Source organism: Serinus canaria, chromosome 7 (assembly GCF_022539315.1).
Source record: "Serinus canaria isolate serCan28SL12 chromosome 7, serCan2020, whole genome shotgun sequence".
Classification (NCBI taxonomy): Eukaryota; Metazoa; Chordata; class Aves; order Passeriformes; family Fringillidae; genus Serinus; species Serinus canaria.
The window spans coordinates 1,341,372-1,361,581 of record NC_066321.1 but is presented as its reverse complement, the minus strand read 5'-3'; the positions used below and the strand labels follow the sequence as shown (position 1 = coordinate 1,361,581).

Genomic DNA, 20,210 nt, shown 5'->3' with positions numbered 1-20,210 from the left:
TTGGGTAAAAGAAGGAAAAGTGTTACTAACCCTCTTCCCCATTCCAAGGGTTTTCCAGCTAGTGCAGGGCTCATTTGTGGAGTTTCCAGTGAAATGGCCTCATGACCCTCCCTGTCTGGATCCCTCTCCCTCCAAGCCCCTCTGACTCCCCTCCACTGCAGAGTAGTTCCCACAGCCTGTGGAAAATCAAACATGCAATTCATGGGCTGTGACAGGAATTGTCCAGAGATCACAGAAGCTGCTGCAAGAGAAGGTCAAGACTTAGATCAAAGCTCAATGAATCTACTCAAGAAATCCCAGAACAGCCAAATCTTCCTACTGACAGACAATCCATGCACCTTGAGTCCCCTCTCTCTGAAGGATGCTGAACCACAGCTCACATGTCCAATGTCACAGCCTTTAGCAAACTGCAACCCATGTCTGAGACTTATTTTTAAAATATTCTCTCTCACTGTGCTGATTTAAAAGGAATATATTTATGTGAAACCTTTAAACACCTCTGACTGTAAAACAAGGGGGGAAAAGGCAACGTGCTTCACATTCCTGGCTGGCATTGCTGGGGTGGTACCTCATACCCTGAAATACAACCTGCAGCAGTCCATAAAATATTAAGACTGCTCGCTGGCCATGGCCAGGAATACTCTGCAGCAGCAGTTCCCAGGGGCAGAATGCTCTGTGAAAGGTCACTAACACAGCACTGAGGTCACCAGCACAACAGCCACCAGGAGTAATTCTTCTCTGCACTATTATTAACAGCACTGAGCAGCCACAAGGAATCTGCTGGGCTCCCACTGCTCTGCAATGGCTCCAGACAATAAAACCCAGGAAATACAACTTTGTTACTGCCCCAATAAAGGGACATTTAATCTCAGTAAGGAATGATGACATCACAAATTACCTCCCCTCACTCACTTGGCACTGGGCCATGCTCTCCTAGGGGACATCTCCTCAGTGGGGAAACCTTCTCCTGAGCAAGCAGAAACTTCTGCAAACTGAACTGACCCCACTGACATCCCAGCAGTGACATGGACGGGGACCTCACCCCCACAGCAGAAAGGTTGGAGGTGCCCCCAGCCCTCCCCAGCCCACACCCCTCTGTGCCCAGCCTCACCCAGTGCCACTCCAGAGCTGCTCACCTTGGTCTCCTTCATCTGTCCAAAGTGATCCAGCCTCCTTAAGGCACTTTTTCTGTGCCTTGAGGGGTCAAGGGGGGAGAAACCTTTATTCATTAAATAGTTTTCATTTCCAAGAGTCTGGCAGACTTTCAGCTCTTTGAAAGCCATTCCTGATGACTTCATGGGGCTTTTTATAAAGTGAGATAATGGCAGTGGAGAGACAGAAGCAGCTGCACAATTCCCTGGCTGGGGCAGAGATGGCCCAAGCACCAGAGCTCTCAGCAAATCATCACCCCATGGAGGCCAGGAGTGAGGTGCTCACAGACCTGCTGGTTCCCAGGGCAGGAGCCCCCTCACCTTCCATCTGGGAATGTCTTGTGACAGATCCCAAGCACATCCTTGGTGTTTGCTCATCAGGGCTGCTGAAGGGTGGGATGGTTTAATGCAGTCATTCCCTTCACAGCCTGAAAATTCAGTGTTCATCCAACACAGGTTACACCACGTTGAGCCTTTTCAGTGCTGGAGATTCCCTGGCAAGAATAGCTTGGCTGAAAAGCACAATAAAGACTAAAACACAATCTAACTCTTGCAGAAGTGTTGTCAATCCACAGATTTCTGAGCTACAAACATGGAACAAATATTTTTGTGTACTGAATTTTTTTGGCTGTGACACTGTAAATCAAGTGAATAATTCTCAAGTTTGAATGGAGTTGTTCCTACAGTGACACAATTTTCCTGCCGTTGACAGCCAGCAAAACAATCTGTGTAAAAACAACCCATCCCTTCACCGTGGAGAAATACCAGAAAGCACAAAAATGTCAAATTTTCTGAAGGAGGATTTTTTTAAAAAGCAGAAACAGGATAGACTATGGCAAGACTAAAGCTAGATTGTCCCAGACATGGCAGGAGCCCAGTGAAACAGCACAAAATTGCTGTGACTGTCTGTGGTAAAAGCTCATCCTGAGAGATAAAAACTAACTTCAGGGGTTTACTGGTCTGTGAAACAGATCATTAAATTTGGGCTCAGAGGTGGCTGAGGTTCAGCAGCAAGTTCAGCTGATGGGGCAGGGGAAGGATGATGCTCTGCAAAACCACAGGAGAGCTGGGCAGGGATAACCCCACAGCAGGGCAGGAGCAAGGTGAGGAAATGGCCTCGAGTGTGCCCAGGGAGGGTCAGGCTGGAGACTGGGAAAATTCCTTCATGGGAATTCCTGTCCTGGCCAGGCAGTGGTGGAGTGCCCATCCCTGGAGGGATTGCACAGCCCTGTGGATGTGGCACTTGGGGACATGGGGCAGTCTTGGCCTGGGCAGTGCTGGGGGTGGTTGGACTGATGGTCGTGGAGGGTTTCCCCAACCCCAGTGATTCTGTGATTCCTTGCTCCACATTTCCCTTGTTTGCCTCGTGTGACAGCAGTTCCATGACAAGGATTTCCCCAAGCCCACCCAAGAGATTGTGGTACTACAGGGAAGGAGGGGGGCAGGGGATTTCTTTTGGTGGCTGCACTGGCCTAAACAATTTCATTCCCTTGAATAAAGGAAAATAAAATTCTTCAGTTGAAGTTCTGCTATGAAAAGGAGCATCCTGCCCCCATCTGGCCTCCCTGGAAGGGAGCAGCTGGAACAAGAAATCCCAGATTCACAGAGCTGCAAATCCTGCTTTGGAAGGGACTCCCAGGGATCATCCAACCCAGCTCCTGGCCCTGCACAGGACAGCCACAGGAATCCTTCCCAGCGTCTCTGGGAGTGCTGGGATGGGAACACTGAGTCCCCAGGCACTCCCTGAGCTCAGAGAGAGACAGTAACTGCAGCTTTGGGTGCAGGTGGGAGGGAAGTGGAGATCATGAGAACCTTCCTGGAGCAGCTCCAGCCCTGCCATCGCTTGTTTGGGATGCAGGTGGGTCCCACTGTGTTGTGTCCTGGGAATATCAGCCCTGCCATCTGCCAGGGCATGCCAGGGGAGCACAGTGCCCTCAGCAAAGCTGTGCCCACCATCAGGAAACACAGCAAGGATGGTTTCACTCCCTTGGCCTCCCTAAATCCCTGCCACGCCACAGGTTCTGTGTCATTGCTAGGCAGAGACACCTTCTGGCAAAATGACCCAGCCTCAGAGCTGGGCCTCCTCCCCAGGGCTGTGAGGAGGAAAGGGGAGGAAAAACCCAATGGCCAAAATCCTGAGGGGCCTCTTGCTTACAGAGAAGCAGAAATAAGGTTCCACTTGAAATCTCCAAGTAGCTGAAGCCCAGATCTCCTCCAAGCCCTTCCCCCTGTCCCTGCTCCAGCCACCCTGTCATTCCTTCACTGGGCTCAGCTTGGAACAGTGCTGCTGCTGCTCCTGGCAGCAAAACCCTGCAAGAATGGGATTTTCCCACCTTAGCTCAGCTCAAAGAGACCTCCCTTACCAACATGCACAGTTTATGCATTATCCCAGCGTTCTCTTAGAAGCTTCAGGAATGAATGGAGTTTCAACATGGGATGGGAAAATTGTTGAGCCTGGATTCAGGCTGCCCTTCCCACAGGATGGCACAGAGGGGCTGTTCTCCCTGTCCCTGTCCCCAGGGAACAGTGCACACTGCTGAGCTCTGTCAGCACCACAGGATTTTATCCTGGAGAAAAGGAAGCTCGGGAGGGACCTTATTTTTATCTACAACTTACCTGAAAGGAGGGTGCAGCCAGCTGGGGCTCAGGACCTGCTCCCAGGGAACAAGGGATGAGAGGGAACAGCATCAAGCTGTGCCAGGGGAGGATTAAATTGGATATTAGGGAAAATTTCTTCCTGGAAAGGGCTGTGCAACCCTGGCACGGGTTGGACCCTGTGCACCCTGCCCTGTAGGACAATCCAGACATTGGGATTGCTCAGGAAGATTTGCACATCAAGGAAAGTTCAGGACTCTCCTCCTTTCATCACCTGTACCTCTTCACTGCAGCACCTTTGGCATCCTAGGCACGGTGGATCTCCAAGAAATTCCTTGGCCAGCTCCACACAGACAGTTTGGTTTATTTGTTGCTTACACAGCTCTGATTTCCCCCATTAACCCAGGTTCAAAGCCAAACACACAAAAATGACACAATATCCGTGAGGATCCCACAGCACGAGGCCCTCCCTCTGAACTCTTCAACATTTACACCAAATCCTTATTTCTGTACAAAAATTTAGACCATTTTCATTGTTCCCAAGGAAATTTGCATGACCTTTTTACATGACCCCACAAGCTGCCTACATATATACACACACATATTTTTGAAACAGAAAAAATCCCTTCCAGTTCTGAAGAATGAAGGTAAAAACCATCAGAACTGAAAAATTAACGACAAGAATTAACTGTATTTATTGTCAATATTGTTGACTATTCTGTACCTTTACATGTATTTCATCCCCATATTATAATAAAAACATTCAGAATAACTCAGTACAGACTGTGCAACAAGAGAGGAACAACACAACCTGTAATTTAAAAAGTGGTAATAGCATCAAGAAAGTATTAATTATTAAATTAATTAAAAATGTATTATTAAAAAAATAACAATGAAGGAGAACTCAGCAGTCTTAGCTTTTATACACTCAAAAAAAAAAAGAGCCAAAAAAGTAACAGTTTGTGTTTAAAAGCCTATTCACAGTTCCACACACCAGGCACAGAGGCCTAAGGAATGCACAGTTGGACTAAACCAGACAAAAATAAAGTGTGAGAACGGTGGCTTCTCTTTTAATCACCTAATATTAACTGGATTCCAAGGAAAACTAAAAGCAGTTTTCAGAAGTTATATCAAAGTCAAGGAATGATGGAGTTAAGAGGGACAGGCAGGAATAGACCTGGCTTTAAGGCAGCTCAGCATTCCTTAACCCGCCACAAAAATGTCCCGGGAGAACCACGGAATCCCAGACTGGTTTGGGTTGGAAGGGACCTTAAAGAGCATTTCATTCCAACTCCCTGCCACGGCAGGGACACCTCCCACTGTCCCAGGCTGCTCCCACTGCCAGGGATCCAGGGCAGCCCCAGCTGCTCTGGGAAGGCAGAGCAGCAGCACCAGGGAGGAAGTGCAGAGCCCACCCTGCTGGGAAAGCGTGTCCCAAAGGAAACAGCTCCAGCCAGCACAGCTAAAAGTGGAGGTGGGAGGATAAGGAATGTGCAAAGGCATTTTGGCATCTCCTACACCATCCCAACAGGGGGGTTTGCTGCAATTCCTTATTCCCCAGAACTCCATCTCTGGGCGTTATTGACAGGGAGGTCATCCCATGGGATCACCCCATGGATGCAGCTGGAAGGGGCACAAGGAGGTCATCCCATGGGATCACCCCATGGATGCAGCTGGAAGGGACCCAAGGAGGTCATCCCATGGGATCACCCCATGGATGCAGCTGGAAGGGACCCAAGGAGGTCATTCCATGGGATCACCCCATGGATGCAGCTGGAAGGGACCAAGGAGGTCATCCCATGGGATCACCCCATGCATGCAGCTGGAAGGGACCCAAGGAGGTCATCCCATGGGATCACCCCATGGATGCAGCTGGAAGGGACCCAAGGAGGTCATCCCATGGGATCACCCCATGGATGCAGCTGGAAGGGACCCAAGGAGGTCATCCCATGGGATCACCCCATGGATGCAGCTGGAAGGGGCACAAGGAGGTCATCCCATGGGATCACCCCATGGATGCAGCTGGAAGGGGCACAAGGAGGTCATCCCATGGGATCACCCCATGCATGCAGCTGGAAGGGACCCAAGGAGGTCATTCCATGGGATCACCCCATGGATGCAGCTGGAAGGGGCACAAGGAGGTCATCCCATGGGATCACCCCATGGATGCAGCTGGAAGGGGCACAAGGAGGTCATCCCATGGGATCACCCCATGGATGCAGCTGGAAGGGACCCAAGGAGGTCATCCCATGGGATCACCCCATGGATGCAGCTGGAAGGGACCCAAGGAGCCCCAGATGCCCACCCAGGGCTGCAGAGCTGGGCAGGAACTCCCTTTACACAACCCTGGGATCACCAAGGCTGGAAAAGCCCTCCAAGGTCACCAAGTCCAAGCTGGGCCCGACCCCCCCTTGGCACCCAGCCCCGAGCACTGAGTGCCACATCCAGCCCACAAACACAAACCTGGGAAATTGATCTCCTAACTCAGCTTTGGCTCCATCTCTTTTGCTTTTCAAGAAGTTTCCTGCAGCCCCCAGCACTCACAGGTACCTGTGTGGGACATGTGGGTATGGAAGAGGGGCACATCCCTGGAATTCAGCATTTCTGACAGGAAAACAACATTTCACACTCACTTTAATTCCCATTCTTGACACCAACCAGCACAGACTTATCACCAAACTTGCCCCAAACAACCCCCCCATCACAGGCTGGGCAGAACAGCACATTTCACCCCAAAACCACCTAAACAGCCCCAAAAAGCAATTCAGCAATCACATATTTGCTTGAAAACTTTCACTGCACTCCCACACACAAAGTTTAATGCAAACAGGTACATTTTTACAAGTGTTTTCAACTTAAAATCATAAATACTGGTAGGTTTTAAAGAATTAGCAATTAACATCATCTATAAATGCATAAATATGATGGTACAGAGCTCCCCAGCCCGAATTTGTATTTAGAATTAAGAGAACGGAATGAGCCCTTCAGCTGCATGAAAACCAGAGTCTGAAAGTGGCGAAGGGGAAACAATTCAAGGAATGCTCTGATCAAATTTCAGGGGAAAAAAAAATTTGCTTAACAGAATCCTGGTTTTCCTTTACTATAATAAAAAGCTCTATAAAATGTTTGGGCTAAATGACTTTAATACCCGTGCGTGAGTGCAGACACAGGGGTGCTCCAGCTGGGAGCTGCCAGCCCTCCCGAAGCTTGGGATCAATCTGAAGCCATCATTTTAAACATCCTGATCTGAAATTTCCCTGCAGTCTCAGCATAGCCACGTCCTGGCTGGGGTTCTTTGGGGAAGATGACAAAGTCTGGAGGGAGAGAAGTGCAGAGTACAAAGGAGATCAAAGGAAAGGCGACCCCGGCTGTTCCTCCCCTCTGTAAGGAGCAGCCAGGACACAGCACCACCGGCCTGCAGCCACCTTTACCCGAGCACCGCCGGGATAAACCTGCTCCAAGGCCAGCCTTGCACCCTGAGGCAGCTCCGGAGGGCCGAGCCCGAGGGCTGGAGCAGAAAGCCGAGGGTGCTGAACCATGCAGGGACACTCGGCATGGACCCAGTGCCACCGGGGCTGTCCCCATTCCTCGGTCACACCCCCCCATCCCACACCCACAGGGCCCCCAGTCTGAGCTGATTTTTTAACCTCCCCAAAGAATCCAGCTTTTCTTGACCCCTCCCCAGTCAGACAAGGAGAGCACTGAGCTGAAGATGTCCAAGGAAGGATTCCCAGCCTCCCAGGTAAAGCAGCATTTCCTGGCTTCCTCCACTCTCAGCACATTTACAAATAGGAAAAGCTTAAAAACCCCGCCCAGCTCTGTCCTTACCCAAAGTCTGGCTTAAAAGGCTCAGGGTGGTAAAGTGACTCCACTGTGGATAAAGCTACAATAGAAAAATTCACTCTTAAGGCAAGGAGAGAATTCCTGCTCATGATTCTCACACACGAAATAAAAAGCTACAGAGGCAGCCCCTTATAATTCATCATTTTTGGCCATTTAATGTGTTCACCACTACAATATATTCAAGTCACATCTGGATTTATAACCAGGCCACATCTGGATTATCACATGAGTGCAAAGGCATTTTCCTTCCTCAGTTCCACTCCTGGTGCCACAGGATCAGCCCTGCCCTGCCCAGGGCTGCTCAGCACATTCATCTCAATTAGCTGAAAATGACTTTTCAGTCCTAATTAATCTGACAGTGACAAACTTTTCATGTTCCACCAGCCAGCATGGAAGGAACCACTGCCACCACGAGCTTCCCAAGGCCAAGAATTCCAGGGTTGAGTTATTTAAACAGTCCCTCAACAGGAATTCCAGCCAACCCTGACACAAGGACAAATTCAGGATTTCCTGTCCCAATGCAAACTCAGTGATGCCTGATAAATGGAAAAGTGCTTGGAATGGCAGGGATAGAACTGCAACAAATTTATCACAAATTCTGTTAAAACCTGGGTGTGGGGAGGGGAAAACCCACTCATTTCCACACATGGGAGGCTTTAACTGATGTGTATCTCTATTCTAAGGGAATGGGAAATAAAGCTGATTCTGGAATTCGTTTTAGGCACTTGAGCTGCAGAGATGTGGAAGGGGCTGGTCAGGTGCATTTACCATTCACACACCTGCACATGCTCAGCAGAGCAGCTGCTCAGCCTCCCAAAAAGAAAAGATGTTAAAAAATGAAGCTGTTCACATTCCCCAAGTTCATTTTCCACCTCTCCTCACAATTAAAGACCTGTGTAATTCCCAGATGCCAGAAGCAGCATATTCCAGAGATGATTTACCAAACTGATGATCTTCTGAACCAAAAGAAACAGCTGAAGTATCAGATTATTGAAATACCTTTTTCTTTTTTGCTACTAAAATGCCATTTTGCAGCATTACTTCAATAACCATTTTTAAGGCCCCTCCCTTTTGCTAAGAATGAATTTCATGGAGAACAAAGGCAAAGCTTGAGCTTCAGCTGGAAGCCAAGGCAGCAGAACCCCGAGGGTGAAACAGCATCACAGCCCAAGGGGACAGCCAGGGTGAGGAACCCCTGCCCAGCAATCCCCCAGTGGGAGCAGCACTGATGCAAAGCTCCCTGCATTGTCTAGGGACAGAGCTGGGAGAAAAATGGGAATTCCCCTCCAGGGAAAAGAAAAAAGCTTTCAACAAGGAGCACTCACACAGAACACAAAGGGGGTGAGAGATCAAAAGTTTGGCTGCTCTTCTCAGTGACTAAATTTAGAACATTTCTGAGTTCACACACGTGCACTTCAAAGCACCATCACAGCAAATATTCCAGGTGAGAGTCTGGAAATGATCACAGAGTCTGGAATTGAGACAGCAACCACTCCAGGTGAGTCTGGAATTGATCACAGCAACCATTCCAGGTGAGTCTGGAATTGTCACCTCTGCTGACAGACCCCACCATCCCCACAGAATGAAAATCAGCATTTAATGCCCAAAAGCCCTGGACAGCGCCACAATGTGTCAGGAAACATCAGCCACCACTGAATTCTGGCTACATTTGCTCTGAAGAACACAAAATGCACAGCAAGCTCACAGGGACCCATGAGATGCTTGCAGTCAGGTTAACACTGGGTGGTTCACTGACCAACACTCAGAGAACAGTTGAATGTTGGCATTCTAAACCCCTCAGGGCACAGAGAACCCTGTCTGGCAGCCAGTGCTGAGGTGTGCACTCGCTCCCAGGCCCTGCTGGGCTCTGTGGTCACTGGGGAAACCAAGACAAGGTGAACCTCAGAGGCCACAGCAAGGGAAGTGGCACGGGGAGGGAAAGAGTAAAACCAGCCTAAGTGATGTGTAAACACAGAGTATCTGCTTGTAACACAACCCACACCTGCAGCAACCAGCACACCTGCATCACCTGACAGAGCTCCTGCAAATGCACAACCCAGCAGCAGAAACCCCAACACTGCTCTACCACCAACAGCAACAGCTCCTTTTCTTACCAAGCAGCCCCCAGCTCACCCAGCCTGTGCGGATTCAGCCCAGGGAAGACATAAGACTCAAAAACCAAACACTTGGGTTTAGAAGCAAGTCTGCTTTTTCTTTTTTTAGACTAGAAAATGTACAATTCCATTTCATATGCAAGTGTGCACAGAGCTCGTTGCTTGTAGATACTGTCAGAGAAACTGAGAGAGTCTTTGCATGAAATTGTTAATTCTTCAAACATTGATACATTTTGCAATACACCAGTTAAATACCAAGATCTATGTGCATGCACTAGAGATATATGCATGTACACCTTAATGTTTAACAAAGACAGCAGATCCCCCCAGCCAGGGAGCGTTGGAGATACCAAAAATAGATTAAAAAGTTAAATTCTTTACCTGCCTTTGTTAAATACAGACCTAGAGATTGCCTCCCCTCCTTCCCCCAGGATTCCCATGCTCCCAGGGAGGCAGGTGGGCAGGAGCTGACCAGATTATCCCAGAACCAAAGAGAAGCACCTTAAAAAGTCAAACTAAGCTTTAAAATGTCTTTAAAATGCCTTTTCCATCCTTACCAGACACGGGGGCTGAGAAAGGGAAGAACATTTTAAACACAGTTTTGTTTCATTTTGCTGAACTCCCAATGCATCTCCCACAGAAGAGCCTGGCATTTCCAACCACCCCACTGCCTTCCCAACTGCCTGGATCCTCCAAAGTGGGAATTCTGACCCCCTTCTGCCTGGGACAGCCATCCCAACAGGAGCTGCAGCAGGGAAAGGTGATCCTAGTGTTCTCACACTGCCTGGGGACCATGCAAGGGGGCTCTGCTTTCAAGAAGTTCTGCCCTGGAACTCGTGTGGGTCACCTGGAGCTTTTCAAGTAGTGTCATCTGCTTTGTCCCCATCCAGTCCCCTCCACTGCATATTGATACATCTGCACATTTTAGTATCTGCACATTTTATGTAGCAAAGAGAGTTTTTCCTCTGAAAAACACCTCCTTAGACTTGTACCATTCCAGTGACACTTTCTAACATACTTTTGTGCCTCTTCTTTGGTTAAGAAAAAAAAAGATACTTTTCCCTTTTTGACAGCCAAAGGTATTTCTGCCAGACCTGAATCAACCAGCAGAGCAGAGAAGGAAAGCAGTGGACAGGACCTGCAGCATCACCCAATCCTATGATGACCACAATAAAAGAGGAAAACCCTTTTCATCTGAAACTCTTTGGCAAATTTGTTCTGTTTGCCAACCCTGGAATTCGAAGCTCAATCCATGTGCCTCAATCCATTCGAGCCTCCCCCCTAATCCAAAAATCATGTGGAAAACAAGCAATGGGCTGAAGAGAGAGTTTGTTGATCAGGCTGTGGAGAGCCAAGGTGTGACTGACGTTACAGCCGTACGGACACGGAGGGACGGGAGACACGGGGACGTGGCCGTGTCACGGATTAGCACTACTGCCAACATACTGATTCAGCTTTACACTGGTCTGAGCAGATTGCAATAACCTAGGATTGAGGTATAAATATACACAAATATGTACAGTACACATACAGGAAAAGAGTTCTGCATTTGTAACGTCGGCCACCTCAGAAACACTGCCGAGTCGATACCTACGCCAGTGATTCGCTCGCTGATTTCCTGGGATAATGAAGCCAACACCTCCCACTGGAGAGAGCTACAATGGGATCAGAAAACTCTACATTAAAAGCTCCTTCCTCTTGCTCCATCCTCCCCAGGCCCGAGGTGGCACTGATCCAAGGGGCAGCTTGAAAAGAAGGTTGGTCACAGCTCTGAGCGCGTCCTCCGAGGAGCCCAAACCAACCTGGAGCCCCCCAAGGGCTGCTCTGCTCCTGTGCCTGCTCCCAGCTCCTGTCCGTGTGTGTGTGTGTGTGTGTGTGTGTGTGTGTGTGTGTGTGCAGCTATGTAGAAAATACAGTTCAGTATAAATACATCCACCCCACCAATCTGCCACTGGAACAGCTCTGCTGCAGCAATGTCTGTGCAAAGAGGTCATTAAAAATCATCTGATCTTCAGGCGGGACATCATCCACTCCAGTCCTTGGCACAGCCTGGGGACACAAGAGACAACATTGAGGGAATGCTCGGGACTCCAAAGATAACTCACAGCAACAATTGAAATTCTTCCCAAGAACTCTGAATCATTTCTGGAAACTCTTCACTTCCTGTATGGCACTTCCCAGATCATTATATCATCTATGGCCAGAGAATTCACATCCCAGATCTTCAAGACATGAAGTTCTCTCTAATTAGGATCATTCTTAATAAACCACATTTCAGTTTGCCCCCACCTCATCCCACCCTCATTAAGCCCATATCATATCAAGTCTTATCTCTGTGAGATGACATCATGGATTTGATGTGGATTTGGTGTTCTGAGGCCAAAAATCTCGTAAGCATCAAGATTATGAAGCTGTGATGCCCTGGCACAGGTGCCCAGAGAAGCTGTGGCTGCCCCTGGATCCCTGGCAGTGTCCCAGGCCAGGCTGGACAGGGCTTAGAGTAACCTGGGACAGTGGAAGGAATCCCTTCCAAGGCAGGGCTGGGATGGGATGATTTTAAAGTCCTTTCCAACCCAATACATTCTGGGATTTTGGGATTATGGAGGAATGTGTGTTAAACCCAAATACCACAATACAACCCCCAGAGTAATTCCAACTTCCCCTCCTGTGGGCACAAATCCCTCTTACCCCTCTCCAGTGAGAGCACAGCAGGCCTGAATGTGCCACTGGTGATCCTTAATTGAAGTCAGCTTCAGGAACTGGGAGATCTCAGCTACTGTCATGCACTCCTTCACATCCTGCTTGTTAGCAAAGATCAGCAGCCCTGCTTTCTTCAAGTCCTGGGGAGAAAGGAGAGGAGGTCATGACAGAGCAGAGCAGCCCCTGGAGGCAGAGGAGGGGACACCAAAGCAGGGAGCCAGAGCCCCAGCCAACAATGCTCCAGAGCAAAGTGCTGCAGGCTGGCAGGAGCTGCAGGAAATCCCCTGATCCAGCTCACCAAACAGCCAATTCTTACCATGGATGAGGAGTAAAAATCTCAGCACAACGTTTTGCTGTGCTCCGTGAGGATCAGAGCCCTGTGCACCCCTGCACCTGAGCAGCACTGACAATTTGGAACAGTGACTCCAGAGATAAGCTTATTTTACCTCAAATTGCCTGGAATTACATGAAGGCATGGGTATATTATTGGAAATCTTTCCCTTGGAAAGCAAAAAGGTGTTCCCAGGAAGCCAGGCCAGCTCAAGCACTGAGCTGCCTATCAGGCACACTCCTGTTTGCAAGCAGCCAAATTAATTCCCAAATAATCAGCTGCTCCAGAAAATAGCTGGAACTGAGCTGGACAACTCAATTTTGCCTTAACAGCAACTCCATGGAACCGGCTAGGAGAAAGAAAGGGTTTTCAAGGAGCAAAGAAAAGCGATTTAAAATCAATATTTGACTTTCATTGCTGCTCTCTCCCAGCGTCACAGCCACGTCTGGAGAGCGAGCCTGGGAACATCCTGCTGGGACACAAAGGGCACATTCACTGCTCCCAAATCGGCTCCACTCTGCCTGGAATTCCAGGCCTTCCCTGCGGCAAAATCAGCTCGTTAACAACTTCATCTTCATTGAGAGAGCAGGAAACAGAAGATGCAGCTTTTTGCAACAGCCTGAGGAGTCCAGGTCTGAAATCCCAATCCTGGACAGCAGCACCAAACCCCCGTGCCACATTTAACACCCCACAGCCTGACCTGCTCTTCTAGAATTTACGCTATTAAAAACAACTTAAACATCAAAAATTAAAAAAAAAAAAAAAAAAAACAAAACAAAAAACCAAACAAACAAACAAACAAAAAAAAAAAACCAAAACAAAACAAAAACCACAAAAAAAAAATCAAAACTTGAAAGATCCTCTGCAAAGCCCTTGTTTTTCCTCAAAGGAAATCCATAGGCAGGCTGTGCCCTTCCTGCAGGCACCCAAACCGTGGCTGTAGGTTAAATATAGATGGAATATTTTAGGCTATAATTCCATCATTTTTATGCATTTTTTTTATTCTGACACTTAAATTTGGAACCTTGGTGTTAGCTCACACACCCTGATCCAGTTTGCATTCAGGTCATGCCACAGATGCTGCCTGGCTTTTACATCAGCTCAGCTCAGGTTTAGACCTGACCCAGGGCTCAGGTTTAAGGAGGGTCTGTACAATTTAGCAATTTCCACTCTAGAATTCCAAATACCCACAGAGCAGTGGCTGCTGCAGCCACGGGCTGAAGTTCCTTCAGTTTTAGAGCTGGGTGCTCTAACACACATTGTGAAGGCTCTAAAACCTCAGGCAACCATGAAGATACCAAAAATAATTATTAAATTATTGCAGGAAACCATGGGGTTTTAAAGGCTCTAATTCAGATATTAACATAGACTGAAGCACAAAACCCACAGATGTCCCTGACAGGTCCCAGCTGCAGTTTCACTGGAGCACTCTGACAGGCTACTTCTGTAATTCAGTGGTAATTAACAGCTTTGCTGGGAGTTTCACAGAACACAGGCAGCAGGGACAAGGCAGTTCAGGGTGTAAATCTGCTTCCCTCGGCGTGTATCAGGCAGATAATTAAAATAAATATTAAAATAAATATTAAAGACACGGTGCACTCACCTCGTGTGCTAACATTTTATACAGCTCTTCTTTAGTCACAGAAATTCTCTCTCTGTCTGTGCTGTCCACCACAACTATCACAAACTGCAAAAAGGGAGAGCTGTTAGGCAGAGAAACTCCTGCTGTTCCCACTCCCAGCCCATTATCCAGCTGGATTATCAGACCCCATCCCTGCTCCCAAACCTCCCTCCAGCCCCAGTAATCCCACAGGCCTGGGCTTATTCACTCTTGTGCTGTGCTTTGGGGACAAGGCAGCTCTGACACAACTTTTTACTCTCTGGTCTCCATTTTTCAGTGAAAAATTCATACTGAAAGCAAGAAAATTCCCTGTAATCCCTGATCTGGTTTTGTTCTTTGATTGGTGTAGCTGAGGCACCACACAGATCCCTCAAATAATTTGTTGCAGCCTTTAAAACAAAGGGCGTCATTTTTCTTTGTCTAGGTCAAGAACTAACATGCAAATAGGTATTTGCATGGGATTCAAAAAGTCCTGAAGCTCTGAACTCCAAGAACACGCTCCCAGCTTCATTTAGGCTGGAAAAGAACCTTAAGGAATCACAGCACCTCATAGGGATGAACTGGAGAGCAAAGGCAATTATTGTGATAATTGTATTTAACCACACAAAATGTGATTTATGGAATACACAAATAACTGTATTTAAATTGTATTTGATAACACATAGGAAACCTTGATTTAAAGCATTATTTTTGTGAGGTTGTGTGCTTGATAACATTTACATATATATATATATACACACACACATATTTGTGTGTACTGCAACTGCACTTCTGAAGAGTTCTGAAAACTCCTGGGGCTGTTTAAGCTGGTGAAGACAGGAGCTTGTGAGACAGAGCTGCCAAGGTTTTGGAGGGAAACTCTGGGGCTGCCAGGCAGGTTTTGGAGGACCCACTGCAGGGAGAGTGAACGTGGAGACAGCGAGGGGGGATGTGCAGCTCGCAGAGAAGTGAGAGGCCCAGCCCTGCAGGAGAGCAGCGTGGCAGTGGCAGCCCCGGTGGCTGGCAGGGAGCCAGGGCTGTCACCTCGGTGTTGGTGTAGTAGGTGTTCCAGGAGGAGCGCAGGGACTCCTGCCCCCCGATGTCCCACATCAGGAAGCGCGTGTTGTTCACCACGATCTCCTCCACGTTGCTGCCGATGGTGGGAGAGGTGTGAACCACCTCGTTCATGGAGCTGCACAGGGAACAGGGAAAGGGACAGGACAGTCACCCAGAGGCACCCCTGGAACTGCACCCCAGGGAGGGAACCTCAGCAAACGCTCCCTGGGCAGCCAAGGCAAGGGCTGATGGTGGAAGGTGCAAAAAGTAAATAAAAACAGCACTAAAAAGGACTCAGTGAACTATGCAATAATCAAATTATAGAGCTGAGAGAGCACTTGTGAACAAAATGTGTTATAATTAATTAAACCATGGAGCTGAGAGCATTTTTGCTTCAGAAGCTTTTGGGAGCACTCAGCTCTTCTTTCTCCAGGCCCATTTTGGCTCACATGGGACAGAGCAGTTGTTTTGCTTCAAGAATGTGGTTAAGCCACAAGATTTCCAAGGTTTCAGAAAAACAACAACTCGTCCTCCAGCTCCACCAGAAACACTTCACCCACTCCATCCCGCTCTCCTTCCAGGGCAGGCCACTAAAACCAGACTTTCTTCACAATGCTTCATGTCCCAGCTTCCTCCTCTTCTCCCCTCAGCACAGTCCATACACAACTTTCTGGAGACAAATACAGCCTTTAAATATTTCAAATGCACTGTGTAGTGATACTGAGTGTGACTTTGTCACTAAGAACACCAGTTTCACATCAAATAACCAAATGTGTGCTCTGGGTGCTCTGAAAGTTCAGACTATTTAAACTCTACCGTAACAGGCAAAAAAATTAACAGTAGCTCCAAGGCAAACCATCTGTGCTCAAAAGAACTTAATTATTTTTTCTTCTGATCATCTTGATATAGCTTTTCATTTTGTATGAACCTTTTTGAAGTTCCAGCAGAGCTTTTAGTTACAGTGACAGCAATTTGAGACTTGTAATGGTGCTGGGATATTTCCTGAAGAGGATACAGAGAGCCAAGGAGATAAAGGGATGGTGCAGTGCTCTGAAAAACTATCCCAGTTACCCTGGGCCAGGGCAAGGAGAGCTGAGTATGAGAATGGGAGAAAAGGAAGTGTCTGCAAGAGGAAAAATGGGATCTGCAAAGATGGGCTAGAGTCAGGGAGGAGTAAGGCAGGAGAATAAGAGAACTGGGAAAGTCCTGTGGAGTCCAAGCGGGTACAAAGAAAAAGGAGACAGACAGAGATCTGCATGAGAGGGAAAAGAAAACACTGAAACTGCAGAAATAAGGGGAAGAACTGCGAGACATTTATGGAGGAAGTGGATTAAAAACCACCAAGGACAGCCCTCAGCTGCAGCAGTTTCCAGTCTTAAGAAATACCCTTCATTCTGTTTGTGCTTTTCAACATCCCTCACTCCCTCTATAAATCACCATCACCTTCACCTTTCACTCTCCCTGCAGTGTGGCAGGGCACCAGCAGCCAGAAATGTTTAGGGGAGGGCAAAGCAGGTCGGAATGTGACAAACCCCAACCACTTCCAGAAAGCCAATCTGAAATGTGGGCTTGGAGCAGCATGGCCACATCATTTAACAGGAATTATTTCTGACTCAGGAACACTCCTCAGTGCCACACACTGCACGTGGGAAAGGGCCAATCTGTCCCCAGCACAAACAGACCTTGAGCTGCTTGTGCCACCCAGCAGCTTCTAAGCCTGTGGACAGATTGGTGTCCTCTATCAAACTGCAGCTGGGGAACTGAGATATGAAACTCATTTGAGCTCCATGTGAACCAGGAGCGAGGTTAACGCAAGGCAAACACAAATCAATGCTGCTGTGAAGGCAGAAGGTGCAGGACAGCACGGAGGTGTTGTCCTGGGTTTGTGCTGGACCTGCCTTCCTCCTTCATCCCATCCCACAAACTGATCTCAGCACTGAGGACACAAGTCAGGGCGGGCAGAGGTGCTTTGCCACTCACAGAGTGATCTGTCTGCTGTTCAAATCTGTGGTGTGGATCAGTTTTGCAACAGTGTCCCGTGGCCAGCACCCACTCCAATCGTATTTTATGGGGCTGGCAGAGAGCTAAGGCCGTGACACCAAGGGTGGCTGGGAGTGCGTGGTAACAGCAGGTGATGTGATCCAAACCCCCTGAACAAAACCTCATTCATCCAGCAGAGCCCTTCCCAAACTCCAGCCACCCTCTTCCACCTGGAAAGCTCTGAGGGAAAGCACCCAGGGCCACATAGCACACCTGGAAATGCCCCAGGCCAGCATCCCCGCAGCTCCTACTTACAATTGGTACAGAATGGTCGTTTTCCCTGCATTGTCCAGGCCCACAATGATCACCTTGTGCTCTGCAATGAAAACAGCACTGGTAAGTCACAGCTGCTGGGGCTGGATCAAGGCTAGGGCCACGTTTGCCACTGGCTTCCTGAGCCAACGGTGCCCAGCTCCAGGTGTGTTTGTGGGCCAGCCCGGGAAGTTTGTGTGGGCAGGGAAGGGACTGGCAACTTCTCCCCCTGCACAGAACCATTCCTGAGAGATCTCAGAAGGATGTTTTCCATCTCTGACTGCCAGTGTCACGCTGGGATCCTCTCCCAAACTCCTACAGGGTTTTGCAGCCTGGATCACGCTGCATCCCCCCAGCCACAACAGCTCTCAACTCCACTTTCAACTTTTCAGCTCTCAACTCCACTTTCCCTTCACCCAGGCAGTCTCTGGATGTCTTTGCAGAGAACGGGTAAAACCCAACCAGGCTGGTGTGACCCCTGTGCCCCCCTTTCCTCCTGGGCCACAGATGTGCCCTCCAACATTTCACAGGAGACATTCACCCAGTCTGCCCTTGGACAGGTGCTCCACAACCCAGCTCTGACATTTTGGAGCTCAATGCCCCAATCAATTCTTGCTTCCCTCCAGCACCTCCTCTCCTGTACATCACAAAAGTGGCTGGGAACTCTACAACTGGTGGTGTCAAGCACATCCAAACAGATGATTTCCAGTTTGGGAGAGCACAGCCAGCTCTCAGCTCTGTTACACAATTTTCACTTGCACAACCAAGCAGAGCAGTCAGGTAAAAGCTTGGTGAGAAGGGGAACGGTTTCTCCCCTCCTTCCCCGTGTTCCCCAAGGGCAACAAAAAACATTTAAAACATGCCCAAGCTTCAGACACTGAGATCAATCCCTGCCAGCAAACTGATTTATCCCACAGGAGAGGGAGGGGACAGGGGTCAGGTAAGTGGGACTTTCTGGGGTTTGATTTTACCAATATTGTGTGGTTTTGCAGAGTTGTCTGTTATGCCCTCCAAGACAAATTCCAGCTTTAATAACTTTGCACAACTGCACAATATTGTAAAAGTGTCTGCTTACCTGACCCCACATAACTAGGAACTTTTGTTTCAAGTGGGATGCTGCCAGCATAGTGGATGTTAGGAAATCAGTTGGAACAGAAGGTCTGAGGTGGGGCTGGACGCTACAAGACAAAAATATTTTGCTGTATTTGCACTACACGTTAACGGGGACACAACTGGGACATTGAACCAGCAGGTGTGAGAGTACTGAGCTCCACTCTAAAGCAAATCCCAAGGACTTCAGAAACACGGAAAGAGCACCGGGAGGTGTTTTGTAGTTAAAGCTACAACTCTCACGAACACCTTGCTGTAAGGAGACAGATGTTAAAAATCCCAGAACCCCGGAATGGTTTGGGTTGGAAGAGAAACCAAGGATTACCCAGTGCCACCCCCTGCCATGGGCAGGGACACCTTCCACTACTCCAGGCTGCTCCAAGCCCTGTCCAACCTGACCTGGGACACTTCCAGGGATCCAGGGCAGCCACAACTGAAGCTATAAATAACATTTACTCCGCGAAACAGCCACTTATCGAGGATTGCCACTTAAACCCACACTCTGCCGACAGCAGGACGAACCCACCCGCCGCGCCACGGCCGTGCTCTGCTGGCACACGTTAATGATTTAACAGGCGGCTGTCAGGAAATGAGTACTCCAGTAATTGAAGTAAAGAAGGATTGAAATTGAAAGAAGGTGGGGAAAAAAAGGTTAAAGCTCCCGACTTCCAGGAGCCCGTGCGGCCGCCGCGGAGCGGGTGCGGGTCCCTCCCGGATCCCCCCGGGCCTCACCCTGGTGGTTGAAGAGCCTCCATATCCTGGTGAAGAGGATCCCCATCCTCGGCCGGGCGCTCCGGGCCTCGCCGGCCGCGGCTCTGCGGGGCCGCGGGCGCTCAGGGCCCGGCGCAGCGCCCCGAGTGCCGGCTGGGGCCGCGCCGGGGCCGCTGCCGCTCGGACATCGCCGCGGGATCGGGACGGGGCTCGGGACAGGGCTCGGGAGCGGCAGCGGGGCGGCAGAGCAGCGACGGCGGCACCGTGAGGGGAGCAGCGCCCGCGGCCGCCTCACGGACGGGCCGGGCCGGGCCGGGCCGGGCGCGCTACGCTGACGCGCGGGGGCGGCACCGCGGCCGCCATTACACGGCACCGCCTCAGCGCGCCCAGAGCGCCGGGCACCCGCACAGCCGGTGCCCGCCGTGCCAATGCGGGCCGAGAGCGCCGGGCTCCACCACAGCCGGTGCCCGCCGTGCCAATGCGGGCCGAGAGCGCCGGGCTCCCGCACAGCCGGTGCCCGCCGTGCCAGTGCGGGCCGAGAGCGCCGGGCTCCCGCACAGCCGGTGCCCGCCGTGCCAATGCGGGCAGAGAGCGCCGGGCTCCCGCACAGCCGGTGCCCGCCGTGCCAATGCGGGCCGAGAGCGCCGGGCTCCCGCACAGCCGGTGCCCGCCGTGCCAATGCGGGCCGAGAGCGCCGGGCTCCCGCA

The 20,210-nt window shown here is 49.7% G+C and overlaps 2 protein-coding genes across 47 annotated transcripts; one reads left to right on the top strand and one right to left on the bottom strand.

The window, feature by feature from the left end:
- Positions 1–4,067: 4,067 nt before the first annotated feature.
- Positions 4,068–7,218, top strand: LOC108961679 (uncharacterized). Of its 46 annotated transcripts, none has more exons than XM_050976686.1 (5): positions 4,081–5,338; positions 5,389–5,488; positions 5,588–5,637; positions 5,788–5,837; positions 6,038–7,218. In XM_050976686.1, the coding sequence occupies exons 1-5, from the start codon at positions 4,890–4,892 to the stop codon at positions 6,352–6,354; spliced, it is 966 nt and encodes a 321-aa protein (XP_050832643.1). In that variant the 5' UTR covers positions 4,081–4,889; the 3' UTR covers positions 6,355–7,218. The 46 variants fall into 46 exon arrangements, 44 of the variants coding, with proteins under 44 accessions (XP_050832660.1, XP_050832658.1, XP_050832657.1 ...); XM_050976663.1 differs by having other exon boundaries at positions 5,588–5,687; positions 5,938–7,218; XR_007777951.1 differs by having other exon boundaries at positions 4,068–5,438; positions 5,538–5,687; positions 5,938–7,218.
- A 2,557-nt stretch (positions 7,219–9,775) lies between these two features.
- ARL5A (ADP ribosylation factor like GTPase 5A) lies at positions 9,776–19,815 on the bottom strand. Its single transcript, XM_030241581.2, has 6 exons — positions 19,525–19,815; positions 17,686–17,746; positions 15,379–15,526; positions 14,338–14,421; positions 12,392–12,543; positions 9,776–11,752 (listed from the first exon to the last, which is right to left on the bottom strand). Exons 1-6 carry the CDS (start codon positions 19,568–19,570, stop codon positions 11,704–11,706), a joined length of 540 nt encoding a protein of 179 aa, XP_030097441.1. The 5' UTR covers positions 19,571–19,815; the 3' UTR covers positions 9,776–11,703.
- Positions 19,816–20,210: the final 395 nt, after the last annotated feature.